The sequence below is a fragment of the Synchiropus splendidus genome, chromosome 8, assembly GCF_027744825.2.
Source record: "Synchiropus splendidus isolate RoL2022-P1 chromosome 8, RoL_Sspl_1.0, whole genome shotgun sequence".
In the NCBI taxonomy this organism is placed as follows: domain Eukaryota; kingdom Metazoa; phylum Chordata; class Actinopteri; order Syngnathiformes; family Callionymidae; genus Synchiropus; species Synchiropus splendidus.
Genome location: NC_071341.1, coordinates 11455458 through 11470708, shown reverse-complemented (window position 1 = coordinate 11470708; position 15251 = coordinate 11455458). Strand labels below are relative to the sequence as shown.

Below are 15251 nucleotides of genomic sequence, written 5' to 3'. Positions count from 1 at the left end.
GAGGGTCATTAAATGAGGTAAGCAGGAGGCGCTAAGAGAAATTGATTTGGGTAAAAGAGCCTGTGGACTCTTTACTTCTGCATCGTTGGTTGCACAAACAACCTGCTACTCAGCAAAAACTAGTCGAAATGACATCTCCCTTTTACATGGCCAGTCAGCGGGATTCTCTTGAACTGTGGAGCCCCGCAGCACTACGTTCCGATGGTCACCATTATGTCAGTATTTCCTGAGGTAGATTTCTACTGCTCCTCTGCTTATAAAAGGATTGTCAACAGTATAGTCAACTGAAGGTCCTATAGAAAACTGGCCTATTAACTTAAGCCAACTTCTCTTAATTTGCATCTGAGAGTGTTGCACTGCATGGACATGTTTGCCAAAATATGCATCAGGCATATTGGCATATGGTTTGGCTCATGTCATAGCCCAAAAACATGCTTCGCTGAGGACTCAAAAATAGGGCTGTGCCGTGTGGCTTGGAAATGAACCACTTCACTGCAACGGTTTCGACTGCAGTGTGAATGTACTTCCTCTTTCACAGTACAGTGGTACCTCGGTTTTTGAATGTCCCGGAATTTGAACAAATCGGAGTTTGGACAAAAAAGATATTTTTTTTGCTTCGGATTTCGAACGAAAATCCAGAACTTGAACACCCCAGAAAAAGCCGGACCGACCAGCTGACCCACGACGCACTTTGTTATTGTGTATAACGCAGCCTCTGTATGCAGACGTGTCCCGTTAGCTACATTTACTGACTGTTTTTTCTTCATATTGAGGTGTAAAACCTTTCCTGTCTCCGCACTGGACCGTGGTAGAGTGTCACAGGGGAGGTGCTCGCTCTCCACACCTCCGAGGCTGGAGCGCTCACTCCAGGGTTTGATGTCCTGTTATGGGCTGGAGCTGGGACAGGGATGAGGCGAGTCTGGGACAGAGCGTGACTTGGTTTATGACTTTGTCACAGCCAAACTGCACAGAAGCGCACATTCAGAGCTGGACACGCACCGGGCACCTCTTCACTTCTGGAGAGACGTCACTCACTCGGCAACCCCTCCCACATGCAGCGGCCACACACATAGAGGAACAGCGCACCTGCAGCAGACACTCTACATTCACTCCTACAAAAGACTATTTTAAGGCTTGGAACGCATTGTTTCTTTTTCCATTCATTGTAATGGGAAACACCAATTCAGATTTTGCCACATTTTTCAATTGGAATGTATATTACTGAATCAAATGATGGACTATACATACATTTAAAAAACAAAATATTGTTTATTCTGCATCAGCATACTGCACACCCTTCAACTTTCTTTGGATAGCATTAACATTAAAAGCCCAAATCATTTTACAATGCATGACAACTATTAAAAGGTATTATATCCCATCGCACAGCTACAGAAGGTTTAAAGCAAAGTGAGTGATTGTAGTTGCTCCTTTTCACAATTCTCAAGTCCATTTTTCCTTTTGAGAGTGAGAACAAGTTTCATGTCTAGACGCAGTAATAGCGTATTGGAGATCAATTTAAGAGAGTTGTTAAATGGTCAGGCTTCGAGCGTCAAGCATTAATATTCTGAGGAAAACAACTGGGGTATTATAGTTTAGGCTGCGAGCTTAGATTTTGACTGACTTGCTGTGGTCAGATACTCAGGTGCTTTGTGTTTTTCTGTTTATTGACTTGGATAGTTTTATCATGATGTCATCAGTTAGTGTGTCAGATATAGTGCGGCCAATAAAAGTGTGTTCTTTAATGAAATGCCAGTCTTTTTTTTATTTCTATTGGCACTTTGGGTATAACTCATACCTCATACATTGGTAGAAGGTGTTTGCTATCATTTTTTTTTTATTTTTATGATTTGTTTTTGAGTGAGGAGGAAGTAGGGGAGAAGCTGGAGAGGTGGAGGTGCGATCTAGAGACAAGAGGAATGAAAGACAGTGGAAGCACATGACAGAGAGAGAGGCAGGAGGAAGGCTAAGGATGGAGGAGCTGTGAGTGATGCCTTTGTGTGTTTGGGAGAAATTGTCTTGAGTATTGATCAATAGTTGCAGAAAAGAGTGCAAGGGCGAGCAGTGTCTGAGGGGTCATAGAGAATACAAATTTGAGGTAGTACAGCTGAAGATATTCAGGTTCCCAGAGAGGAGTACGTCAGAGGGACATGGAGGCACCAGGTTATATGAAATATAAACACCAGTTTCTACATTGCTGTGTTTTCCTGAAGCGTTGACAGCAATTCACAAGACCGCTGTATCTAGCGGAGAATTTCAATACGTATTGGATTGAAGTCGTACTAAAATCCATAAGAGGAATTGATTTCATCAGCGAAACTGGGCGAAGAAATCAGCTTTGCAGCTTGTGAAATCTTGTTTTCAATGTGCAAAATATATCCTCTTGAGCTTTACTTACATGGATGATGGCAACAAGATTAAATACTATTCATTTCTCACTGGAGAATAAGGGCCAAGAGACACTTAAAATCTGGAAAAGGATGTAAAATCCGAACACTAGCCGGGCATTTTGTTACTTACTGCATTATGATTTGCAGCTTTTTCCTCTGTTTTTACATCACAATGGGTTTTCATTTGCAGCGTATGGCCGTTATGCAGTTACTGTTTATGGTGCAATGGCAGCGGAGGGAAGAAGAGAGCTTGGTAAATGAAGTTCCCACTGTGCTCTGTATGAATGAGAGGCAGTTGCTGTAAACAGAGACATTTGTAAGAGTGGACTGAATTGTGATGATGTCTTTAAATCCATCACAGCCAATCTGCAATTGGACAGTTAAGGTTTTTACTCGATTTGGCGCCCTGCAGGCAGTATCATTGAATGAGGGAGTAATGACTTTGACGGGCTGAAAAAAAACAAAAATAAAGCTCTTTTTTTAGGGCATCTGTTTATTCAGCTCCAGGCATGAACTGGATCTGTTCTTTGACTCAATATAAACGCAGTTGTTTCAAAAGAGCTGCGTGAAAATACGCCTTATTTCAGCAATAACATTTCACACAGAGCACTTCATGTCACTCAGAATAAAGTTTCAGTGGTAATATTTTGTTAGTCATTTCATTGGAACCAAACTAGTTTGATAAAAAGTAGCTGATGGTGCAAAGAGACCGGGGACCTTTTTTTAGTCATCGCTTTGCTTACATGGTGGTATTGACAGGAAGGATGTGGAGGGGGAGAACTGTGAGGCATCGTGTAATGGCATGTAACAGACCTCTGATAAGAGTGACAAGAGGATGAGGATGGTAATGGAGATGGATGGAGGAAGGCAAGGGGGGGGGTCTCTGAAGCCACCTGTCTTTCCACTCACCAACATGAAACAAAAACAGTGACGACAAAGATAAGCTTCCACACACACCAGCTAACATTAGGTTCATGTTAAGTCGGTGACTTCCGACGTCATGTTTTGATGTTTGTAGCACCAAGCGTCACTGTGGTTAGTGTCAAAATACAATTTCTGGACATTTATCATCTCTGCTTTCTGAAGAACACCTGTTGTATATTAGCATTGTTGGTGAGCTAGTTTCTGGTGAATTTTAAATAAGTATTGATTTTACTTTCAATCCAGCTTATAGCTCTGTAGCTCTGTTGGGCATTAAATTACTTCCTCCGATCTTGTTCCCATAAAGAGGGTACAGTAGATTTATCGCTGCATAATCACATTTGCCGACTAAAATAAATCAAAACAAGCGATCTGATTTGTGAAAATGGCTCTTGGGTTTGACTTCAGTCCTGTCTGTTTACATTAGTTGAGTTATTTAGAGGGGTGGTGTCCACACTTTCCTGGCTTGCAACCCACTTTTTAAAACAACACTGCCACCGTGATTTACCCAAACTCAAATACTTTTTAAACAACAGTTATTCTTATGCTGACACACACTGTTGTTGGATCAATGGGGTTTCACAAGCAGGGAGCTCCTCAGCCTTCACTATCAAATCAGGTAAAATATGTGTTTTTCAGTGGGAATAAACAACTACAAAAGGGAGAGTGAGTTGTGTAAACCAACAAGAAGCACTAAGGTGATAGTGAAAATGGACAAGGACAATAGTGGAAAGAGGAAGGTGAAGGATGCAATGCTAGCCGGAGCTAGCAAAGTTAGCCGCACTGATGCTAACCGTGACAAGTGGCAGGAAGATGAGGCAGCGGCTGATGTTACCGAGTTCATGGACGAGAACTGATACAAGTTTTGAGAAATAAAAGGCGTATTGGGTGCAAGTTGGTGTGCTAAGGTGAAATATATTCAAATTCTACGTCATTCGTCACCTTTTTTTAAAATGTACTTGCTTGTTTACATGGTCAGAAAGATGCTCAGAAGATGTCGGAGTTATATTCTGTGTAAATTTGCATTGAAATGATCACATTTGGGCTAGATTTAAAAGATTAAAAAAGAATAATCCAGACCTAAGTGTGAGGTGCAAAAGGAAACACCCAGAAAGGAGGGTCACTGAATGGACTGATGTTCATCCCCTAGTCTGAGGTTCAGTGATGCCAATGTTGTTGCAGAGGATTAGCTGTGGAATATAAATTGATACATTAATAAATGATTTATGTACAATAAAGATTCTTTTTATATTGTAAACTCCTTATCCTGATTGATTTATTAGAGCTGCACGATTGACTTTATTGATTCGCAGCTTTGTTGAGCTTCGATGAAGCTCGAGAAAACTCTTCCTTTTGAGATGTGCATTTTCTTCTGGAAAAAAGAAGTTCATGTGGGGTGCAGCGATCAGGAAAATAGGGCCGACTGACGTGTATTTGGTTGTAGCCTGCAGTCTTTCAAACAGTGAATGGGCCTGCGAGTGGGTGAGTTTTCGTTATGAAAGGTTAGGAGAATACTTTTATTTGTGAGTGAGAGCTTTTAATACAAGGTAGAATGAAGGCCGCTCGTATGTGTAGGAGAGATTTGGACGCGGGAGGTGAGCGATGGAGACAAATGGAAACGGGAAAGCAGAGCTGGAGAACAAAGAGGGAGGGAGAGAGATGTCTCACACATAAATCCCAGCTGGGACCGGAGTGAAGTAGGTTACAAGCGTTATCGATTTGGATGATGCGAAGAGTACGAGTGTTGGTGTTTGTGTGTCTACTGTAGGACTGTCTGTACCATCTGTCTCTCACGATGTCTTACTGAGACAGTTCTTACCGGGCAGCGCCGACGAAAATACACGTGTGAGCGCTCAACTTTCTATCACTTCACTGGTCATTGCTTTTTTTTTTTTATATGCCCTGGAGAGCTCAGATCCCGACTTCACTCCTGGAAAGCAGCTGCGCTTCCTCATTTGAAAACATCCATCATGTGTGTGACACACTAATCCAGCCTAATTGGCACCTATACTACATTTTTCATACCCACATTTTGTGCTCAGAGGTGAAAATAATCTTTTCATTAGTCCCCTCCCCAACACACGGCCCTCTTTTAAATCCTTTTAACTCCTCTGTCTCTCTTTAAGTAGAGCACAGACCAAAACGCTCTGAAGATTTTCTGATCTATATGAAAGAAGGGAAGACTCAAAAAAATACTATTAAATGACAGGCTACAAAAAAAAGGAACAATGAGGTTAGTGAAATATAAAAGGGGATTCCTATCATATTCCTTGCACGTCATTAGCATAAATTCCAGGTCACCCACTTTCTCTGGCAAGGAAATGGTTGCCACAGTGGGAGATGCTGTATCTCACTAGAGCATGAGCTTTTGTGTGTGGGGAGGAAAATCACGTTCGGAAATAAGCAGCTGAGTGTTTATATTATGTTTGGAGGCAAAATAAATTCAAATTCATCGCTCCTCTTGGTGATTTAATGACAGAGAACAGCTCCACCTTAACCTCTCCTCACCCTTATTTGTAGGCAACTATGGCGAAAGTGGGATGGAGGCATTCAAAGATATGGCAGCCAAGGAGGGAATCTGCATTGCACACTCGGGTAAGACATTTTTTCTCATAAAGCATGCTAGTAAATGGAAGAGTCTCCTTGAGAGCTCTGGCTCCTGTGGTTGTAAATTAAGCTAAGTAGGTCAAGAGTGGAGCGCCACCTGTGTGTTTCTTCCCAACACTTTGTTGCCTCCTTAAGGTTTTTTTTCAGTGTTTCACGTTCTCCACAGGCAAAATCTGGAGCAACGCTGGAGAACAGAGCTTCGACAGACTGCTGGAGAGACTCAGGGCTCATCTGCCCAAAGCCAGAGTGGTGGCCTGTTTCTGCGAGGGCATGACTGTTCGAAATATACTGATGGCAATGAGGCGGCAGGGACTTGTTGGGGAGTTCCTTCTCATCGGCAGGTCAGTAATACTACTGAATATACTTTGCTAGATTTATGTCCGAGTGCAGAGGAACATGTGTCTCTCACAGCGCTGAGAAAAAATACTGTCAAATCTGCCGGAATGTGCGTATCAGTCAATGAAAAGTTATAAAGCCGGTAGATATATTCAACTGTGTGAAGCGCTGGGGATTGTAGTCACTAGAAGATTTGGGGGGCAGATGGAGAAGTAAAGCTGTGTCTCACTGCTCTCTCCTAAAATAACCCTCTTATAGGAGCCTTTGATGATTATAAACCCACAGCTATTTCTGTGGAGAAATGAGAGCCAAAATATTCTAAACTCAGTTAGTGCACGAGATGCTCCTCCGGTGGCTGATTTGGAAATGCACAAACACCTTCAACGTACTTTTATTTGTCCAGTCCTGCTGCTTGTTCTCTCCCGTGTTGCTGTTTAAACTTCCTCCGGTGCTGGTGACTGACTCAGAGGCTTTCTTTGATCATTTCATCTGGGAATGAAAGGCTGGCAATCGTACTGTGCTCGCCAAACTTTGAAAGAAGTAGTCAAAACTCTCTAGTGCCACTGCGGACAGATAAACGTGTAAACTTTAATATGTGTTGTAAACATCTATAATTTAGAACGTTACTACAATGGATTTCATCTCACATCCACGGTGCCGTTTTCTTCATCTTTGCTTTGGTGCCTGTAGACTTTTATAATACGAATATTAATGCTGTCTGACCACGGAGGCCATTTCACTTTGAATACATTGTATAAATTACCATGTGATCACCGCCAACATGATTATTCATTTGAATTCTTCTCCTCCCACAGTGATCTGTCCTGTGTAACCAAATCATCGTTTTTTGTTGTCACTGCCACCTTGATGCTTGTTTTCATCCTGCCCACCACACTCATCATCTTCCTCTCCATCATCATCATTGAGCCTGAGGTAAAAAAAAGAGGAGCCTATCTCACACACAGTGTTTTGAAACATGTGCTCTTCTCCTGATCTTTGCTCAATACACTGTATGTTTTTGGTCTCAGTTACTGAACAGGGGTTTTCGCTGAGGAGCTGCTTACTTTTCTGCTTGAAAACTATTCTGTTACCTGTGATTGTAGCTAGTGAAATAGGTTCTCATTTTTCTTTATGGATTTATTTCATTTTATTATGAAGAATTGCGTTTGGTATTAGTCGCGGATGCTTTTTGTTTTTGTTAATATTAATTAATTAATTAATATTTAATTTTATTTTTATGAAATTTAAATTAATTAGACAAATCCAAAAAGGTTACTGTTCCATTTTTGGTCATAGTTAACTGACCTTCCTGAAAGGAAATATAATTTTGTCAGTTTTTTAACATCAAGGTAAAGTGGAATTTTTCAGAATTCTGCTGTATATTTGTATTGATATCAAGTTTCTGGTATGAAATACTATTTTTCTTTTTGACGTGGTCAACATATTGTTTACAGATCTATGTCACATGCATGTAACTATGATATAAAGACACTGAATTGCAAGGTATTTCCAAATACATTTTACTGATTTATTTGTAGCCACCAGAAGCAGTACAGAAATAGGGGTATGCTTTATATTAGGGTCTCATTTATTATGCATTATTAGTACATTCGTAAGACATCAGAATGCATTTAGAAGGCTTTTTGTAAGGTGTTATGTATGTTCATATGATGGCTTATAGCAATGTGCATTTGGTATTATAAGGGTTATTGGTCCACACGAACCAGGTTGTCGTGTCCCTCGCCCTCGACTGCCACCTAGTCCTCTTTGCACCCGACCCCTATGACTCCCTCTGCGGGTGGTGGGTCCACAACTCCCTCTGCGGGTGGTGGGTCCGCAGGAGGAGGAACCAGCTGAGGTGGCTCGGGCATCTGATCCGGATGCCCCATGGACGCCTCCCTGGGGAGGTTTTCCGGGCAAGACCGGGGAAGACCCAGGACTCACTGGAGAGATTATGTCTCCGATCTGGCCTAGGAACACCTCGGGAAGAGCAGGAGGAGGTTTGTGCGAATCGGGAAGTTTGGGCTTCCTTACTCCGACCCGACCCCGGATAAGCGGCAGAAGAAGAAGAAGAAGAAGGATTATTGGTTGTGAGTCTTTATGACAACATAATGTTAAGTCAATAATTACTTTACAAATATAAATCTTTTCATAAGTTATCATACATTCTGAACGTTCATAACGTGTTTTTCTGAAGCCTTATAAATGCATCATATCATATACAACTACTACTTCTACTACTACTCCTACTACTACTACTACTACTTCTAATAATAATAATGTATTATGAATGAGTGCTTAAAGCTAAGTGTTACCCAGAATACTTGCAAAATAAAATCTGTCTGTCACTTCTTCCTCGTCTGTTATGAAGGGTGTGAGTTGTTTCCAACTTAGTTTTGAATCAGTATATTTTTTAAACACGATAGATGACTAGCAGTAAATTTGATTGTTACCAGCTGTATATCAAACAGACAGATCATCTCAAAATCAAATGTAACATATCGACTTTCTACTTTCTTATAATCTTGCTATTGGCGTTTAAAATGGCCTCTGGAGGCTTCATGATTCAAATGAAGCCAGTCTCTTGTGGAGTTGTCCTTGAGCTTGTTGTACTTGCATCCAAAGAGGGGGGTGACAGATTTGGCTGCAGAGAGATTATTTTGTCTTTAGTTGCAAAAGATATTGTGATGCGTTTGCCAAGTTTATGTGGCTGAGGAAAGGGATGCTGCAGTCTGCTGTAGATAACCATCCGAAATGACATTCACACATCATTTTTCTGTGGGTATTTATAGAGAAAATGTTTCCTACACGTGGGTGTTTAATTCATTTGCTGGAATCTTTCTTGTAGCTACCGACCTGGTGAAAAATCCACCTTTTCTGGGCTGTTGGCGTGAACGGAACGTGGTTCGCAGGCTCCTTCGATGTGTTCTGGAAGCTGTCAAAGTAACTTTATAGTCATTAGCAGATGAGAATTACCCCACGAACAGCGCCCGCGTTCTTATGAACGGTTCCCACTTTGACCCAGATTTTGACATTCAGCTGTGTTTCATTGGCTTTAGATTCGAATGCATGTGGAACATTACGACAGCGCTGCGGTTTTAATAAGCCCATTATTTTCCCTCCTTCTCCCGTCAGTTGTACTTCAACAGTCGGTGCAGGTTTTGTCTCAGGGGATCCAACCATTTAAAGAGGCATAGATACATTCAAGCACTAAATGTTCATCATGAAAGAACCATAATAACTGAGTCACAGGATAAAAAGAATCCTGTTAAAAATACTGTATAGTTCCTGAGTCTTATCCAGAAACTATCTCATAATTCAAATCACCTTTCAATTCATGAAGCAAAAAAGACCTTTTTTTTAATGTTATATGAACATATGTTGCATCACTTCCTATTGTAAAAGCAATGTATCTTCATAGGTCTGTGACCTTCGGTGCTCATTGTGAGGCTGCAGGGATGTTTTCAAGAGGAATTGGTTGGAGTAGACTCTCGACACAAAAGCAATTACTCTGTCAGAAGTGAGGAAGCTTCTATTTCTGCTTTTAAATTCAGGAGAAGAGTTGTGTGGAATTCTATTCACTCCAACATAATAACAACAAAAAAGTCATCCATTGTTTATCAGCGAGATCCTCGGAGCAGAGCTTTCCAAATTACATGGGATCCTGGTGATGTTCTCCCAGAAGCTCGGTGCCACCTGGACTTGTCGTGTAGCCAGTGCTTTCATCAGAGTAGCTTGCAACTCTCAGGTGTCTTACTGAGGCTTCCACATATCCTAACATCGACCACGTGTTATATAAGTATTCAAAGCTGCAAGTTTGGAACTCATCCGGTTGAGTACGTCCTTTCTGGTATTTAAATGCATCCAGCATTCCTCCTGTTGATGGAAAATGTTCCGAGACCCCAAAAAACTTTCTTTTCACCCACATACACGCGAAGGGAGACAGAGTTTGGATTCTGGCTCTGATGGTATTGATCTCATCGGTCTCACTATTCCTCAAGGAACTCGCAGGCTACAGAGTCGGTAATGAAAAGCTTGGCCAAGATGAATATCTACTGGCCACGGAGCACAACCAGCACCTTTACATGGCAGCTCAGAAAACCGAATTACCGCGTCAGTCCGGCTGAGATCGGACTTTTATAATGCACCTTAGTCTGACTACTGGAGAGAAATCCGAATTTCTCACAGTTGCACTGTTAATAGCGCGACTAAGCTAGCATGTTGCCGAGTAGCTCAACGATGACCGGACTAGGTGATGAATACAAATACGTGGAATAATCACGGTCTAAAGATGTGTAATAACAACAAATAAATGGTGTGTGTAACCCGATGCAGTATGTGTTCATGGGTCTTAGCTGATGTCTGTCTCATTTGGTCCCCGTAGTTTGGTCTGACAAACACTTTTGCCTTCCGCACTATGAGTTGCGAACATAAGCTGTGAACGTTTGGTGTAAAACAGATGAAGTCATGAATTACCTTCACCTTCACCTTCTTCTGCCGCTTATCCGGGGTTGGGTTGCGGAGGCAGCATTCGGAGCAGGGAAGCCCAAACCTCCTCCAGCTCTTCCCGGGGGATCCCGAGGCGTCCCCAGACCAGACCGGAGACATAATCTCTCCAGCGAGTCCTGGGTCTTCCCCGGGGTCTCCTCCTGGTAGGACATGCCCAGAACACCTCCCCAGGGAGGCGTCCAGGGGGCATCCGGATCAGATGCCCGAGCCACCTCAGCTGGTTCCTCTCCATGTGGAGGAGCGGCAGCTCCACCCCGAGCTCCTACCAGATGACCCAACTCCTCACCCTATCTCTAAGGGTGCGCCCAGCCACCCTGCGGAGGAAACTCATCTCAGCTGCTTGTATCCGGTCTAGTCATGGATTAATGAAGTACTATTACTGACTAGTACTAGTACTAACTAGTAAGCTGTTTAAAAGTCTTTCTTATTTTGCAATGCAGTATCAGATATGGATCTTGTTTTGCATGCCATATTTGACAAATAATACACTTTAAAAACATTTGCCTAGATATGACAACTGTGTTTTGGTTTAAATTAAGATGAATTAAATCAAGAATTAGATTGTGAAAGCAAAAATCATAATGGGTGACACTGTAAAAGCCAAACAGGCCTTTCATGAATAACACCATTTTCCCCGTCATTATTTATCCTCCTTGACTAATTCCAAGTTCTTTTCCAGAGTAGCGGCGACTCCTTCCGTGTTGAAAGAATGGATTAACATTTGAATGAACTGAATATTCTGAATCAAATGTCAGGAATAAGGCTCTGTAAATCATCCCACACAAGTCTGTGCCCCTTCTGTCTGCTGTTGCCATGGCAATATCTGCAGCCATATTTGGACGAGACCAGCTGGGTTGAAATGTGGAGCACACTTGTGTGTTTACGTGTGCCTGTATGTGTCGGCGTGGGTGCACCTCGCTTGCTAATGTCACGTACGGAATGCTCATATCGAGGAACCGATAATTGCAGTCATGGCCTTTAAGCTACTGGAGTGAAGGTCATCTATTTTGCCTTGTGATCTCTCGCTGCTAATCTTGACCACAACTTTATTGATGTCATTTTTTCTTGCTGTCAGAATTCAGATAGAACCGTGCCACACATCACAAAGTATGAGCGGCACTCTGACCACCCTGGTGTCTCATCTTGCTGTGGTTTGAAACGGAGATACGTTTGAGAAATGGAGGGGTCAAGCTGTATCTTGTTGCAACACGTTCAAGTGACACCAAATGTCTCTTCACAGCCCGTCTTTAAAATTGATTTGGAGGGGGATGCACTCCCGTCTGCTGTTGAGAGGACATCAAAGATGTGGTTGAGTGGAGAAACCGGCGAGAATGTGCGCAGAGAAATAAGCTAGAGGAGGAGACAAGTGTCAAAACTGAGAGCCGGTGGTTAAGAGAATGACATATATATCAAGGATGAAAGTCGAAGATGAAAAAACTGCGGGGAGAAATGTGAGGTACACATCATTGTTTTCACCTCTGGGCTCGCTGTTGTGATATGTGTGTGTGTGAGATGACTTCGCAAATGTCCCGAGTGCCCATTTGGGAGTTGAAGTGTAGCTGTCTAATTTTCCCCTGCGTGGTTTTAATTTGATGTTGATTGAAGCAAGAGCTTGTCATTTCATTGTCATTTAATTGGGAGGAATAATGCGAATGAATCCGTCACTTTTACGACTTTGTTATCTTAGATGGCTCCTAATTATAACTCTTGAGATGTTCCAAAGAAATGGCGGTTGATCTGGGATGATTTTGAGGAGGCGGATGATGATAGACTTTAGCTGCGAATGTGCCGAGGGGCGAGCTGTTTTTTTTTTCTGAATTTATTCAAGCAGTTTTTCTGCCTTGACTCTGCGGGTTATTTTATCTGATGAGCACAATTTAAAGGACTAGGTTGTTAAAATAAATTGAATTGTGACTTAGCACTGCAGAATTTGACCTTCCATTTCTGCGGTAATATCAGGTGGTGTTTGGTCGCTGAAGCGTCCTCTCATTTTGTCAGTATGTTTACACGCCACTGTGGGCTCAGAGCTCTCCCTTACCTAATACTGTGCGCGTGTTTGTCGTAAACTGTGGCCCAATCCAGTCACGTTCGTGTTGTTGGGTGTTTTGTTCCATCGTCCCTGGAATTCTTCTGAGATTTCCGCTCCATCGCCTCTGTGAGATCATTATTTAATTAAAGAAAAGCGAAGGTTAATTAAATCACCACGGTTTCACTGTGGGCAGACTCCGTCCTCAGAGACTCTCATGGTATGTGCCGCTGTAGCTTGGACACATCTGGAAATATCCCAGCGGGTCAGAAGATGATCCGTCCAGCTGTCGGTGAGAACCATCCTTGGACAGTAGTTGAGAACCTTTTTAGCACGGTGGAGTTGCTGTATCTCTGTGGTGCAGTTGCTGTTTGAGATTATGCAGTTACAAAATTGTTGAGTTTTGTCACATAGAAGTTCAATGAGTTTGACATTGCAACGCTTCCGTCAAGGTTTACTCTGATCTTCTCTTCTTGATGTCATCAGTCAAAAGCAAATCAAAGCAGTGTTTCATGCCCCAACGTCGACGTCTGAGCCTGACATTTGTTTCACGATGTAAGGCAAGAACCTTCTCTGGCGAAAAGTACAAAGGCAGCACAGCTTACTATAGCTTTTTATATTTTAATTTCGCTGTACATGATTTTGTTTAGAGCGACTACCTGGAGCGCAGGTCATGGTTTGGACATGGAAGGCTGCAGAATCACAACACGCTCAAGATTTCATTCTCAGGCTCTCAGGGAAGACAAGAGCAATGCAATTTACCTAGGATCAATAAGGAACTGGAAAAGCGGTGTGGCGCAGTCAGCTCAAAATCAAGAGAGGGAGCTCAATTCCCTCGGCTGCTGGTGAAATTCCTCGGGCCTGAAGCTCCTAATTGCATGTGACAATGCGATGACATCCTGGAGCCTCTGCGTGAGAAGGATTGATAGACCAACTTCCTATCCACCTATGGCTCTGGTTGTGTAACAAGGTTTTTGCTGCCTGTGAAAAAAAAAAAAGAAACCTTTTCATTCCCTAAAACAGTCCACAGAAGCATTTAGCAGATTACTAAAGAAGTGTTGCAGCAAAGAGGTGGCCTTTATTTTATGTAACAAAGACATGTAACCCTATAAGCTGTGTTGACCTGGATTAGTGTGTCAAACATTTCTGTTAATTTCACAGGATACCCTGAAATGGAATTGGATAATTACAGAGTAATATCATTTCTGTCACCAGTATATGTTGCATTATTACTGCCACTCGATATTAGAGTTTTGATGGCATGGTTGTCGAACAGACCAGAACTTGGCTAGTAATACATTTTATGCTCCATTATATCTTGTCCTATGTATTCTACTTTAGAGTCGTTCTGCTTTAGAATCATAGTGTGGTCATAGTTCGAGAGGATATTTTGCAGTGAGGACAGTGCATTCCATTATCTTTTGAAAACTTGGATATATTGTTTTTGAGGATTCGTGTGGCAGAGAAGTGGATACCGCTCACTCTGTCAAGGTCAGTGCCGGCAGCTCTATTTTATATTCTGTGGTTTATGGGAGTTCATTTTAAATTCATTTTAAAAATATGATCATGAATTTACAAGTGATAAAGGAAAAACATACTTTTGTTGAATTGTTATTCTCCAAATTTCTGCTGCTTCCTGCGATCGGGTCTGTGCTTACTGACATTCTAGTCTATCGGCAACTTCAACATAAGCAAAAAAAAAAAGTGACATGTTCAGTGAACCTTTTCTCATTTTGAATGGCTGCTGACTGTGGTTCAATTCAATTCAATGTATTTTAATTCAGTGTTGTGGACTGAACTTAATTCATTTTCATGAAACTGTTCTTCCTTCCGATGTATTACTATTATTATTATTATTATTTTTTAATTAATTAACTTTTGTAATGCTAGATGTATGTAACTGGTCAAAAAATTTCATCTCTGTATATTGGAAAACAGCCTGTTATGTACTTTTTATTATTATTTATTTTTTTAAGAATCACAATTTTTCATGTGATCAATGTGAAACAGTACTTAAAATATGAATGAATGATTATTAATAATAAAAATATGTAATGGCTAAACTACCTTGGATTTACTCAGGACTAGCAGAGTGAATACACTATGACCAGGTGAAATCCTGAAGTGCACCTTCATAGGTGGACTTACAGAATACAGGACGCCCCACGCTTAGGACGCGTTTGCAAGCCTGTGAACTCGCAAGCATGAACGTGGCTAACAATGAGTAGCGAGAGTAGTGCAGGTGGACTTGCTACTCTCATGACCCACTATTAATGTTTACTTCCTCCAGTGAAATGCTCGCCCCACCACACCATCTTCAGACCCCGGGCAGGCCACACCTCAATGTCTTGTATGTTGTACAGTCGTACCAATGGGACATCCGCACGAGCAGCTTTGAAATTTACCCAGATTTGGTTGTGAAATGTGAGAATTTGTTTTTGATCTGGAGCCCTGTAACATGG

At 41.9% G+C, this 15251-nt stretch overlaps 1 protein-coding gene across 2 annotated transcripts in view; it reads left to right on the top strand.

The window, feature by feature from the left end:
* Positions 1–15251, top strand: part of grm5b (glutamate receptor, metabotropic 5b) — a 65631-nt gene that overhangs the window by 12678 nt on the left and 37702 nt on the right. For both annotated transcript variants that reach the window (XM_053872193.1, XM_053872194.1), the window contains exons 5-6: positions 5832–5906; positions 6085–6259. In XM_053872193.1, the coding sequence (XP_053728168.1) occupies positions 5832–5906; positions 6085–6259 (250 nt within the window). The remainder of the gene's footprint in view (positions 1–5831; positions 5907–6084; positions 6260–15251) is intronic.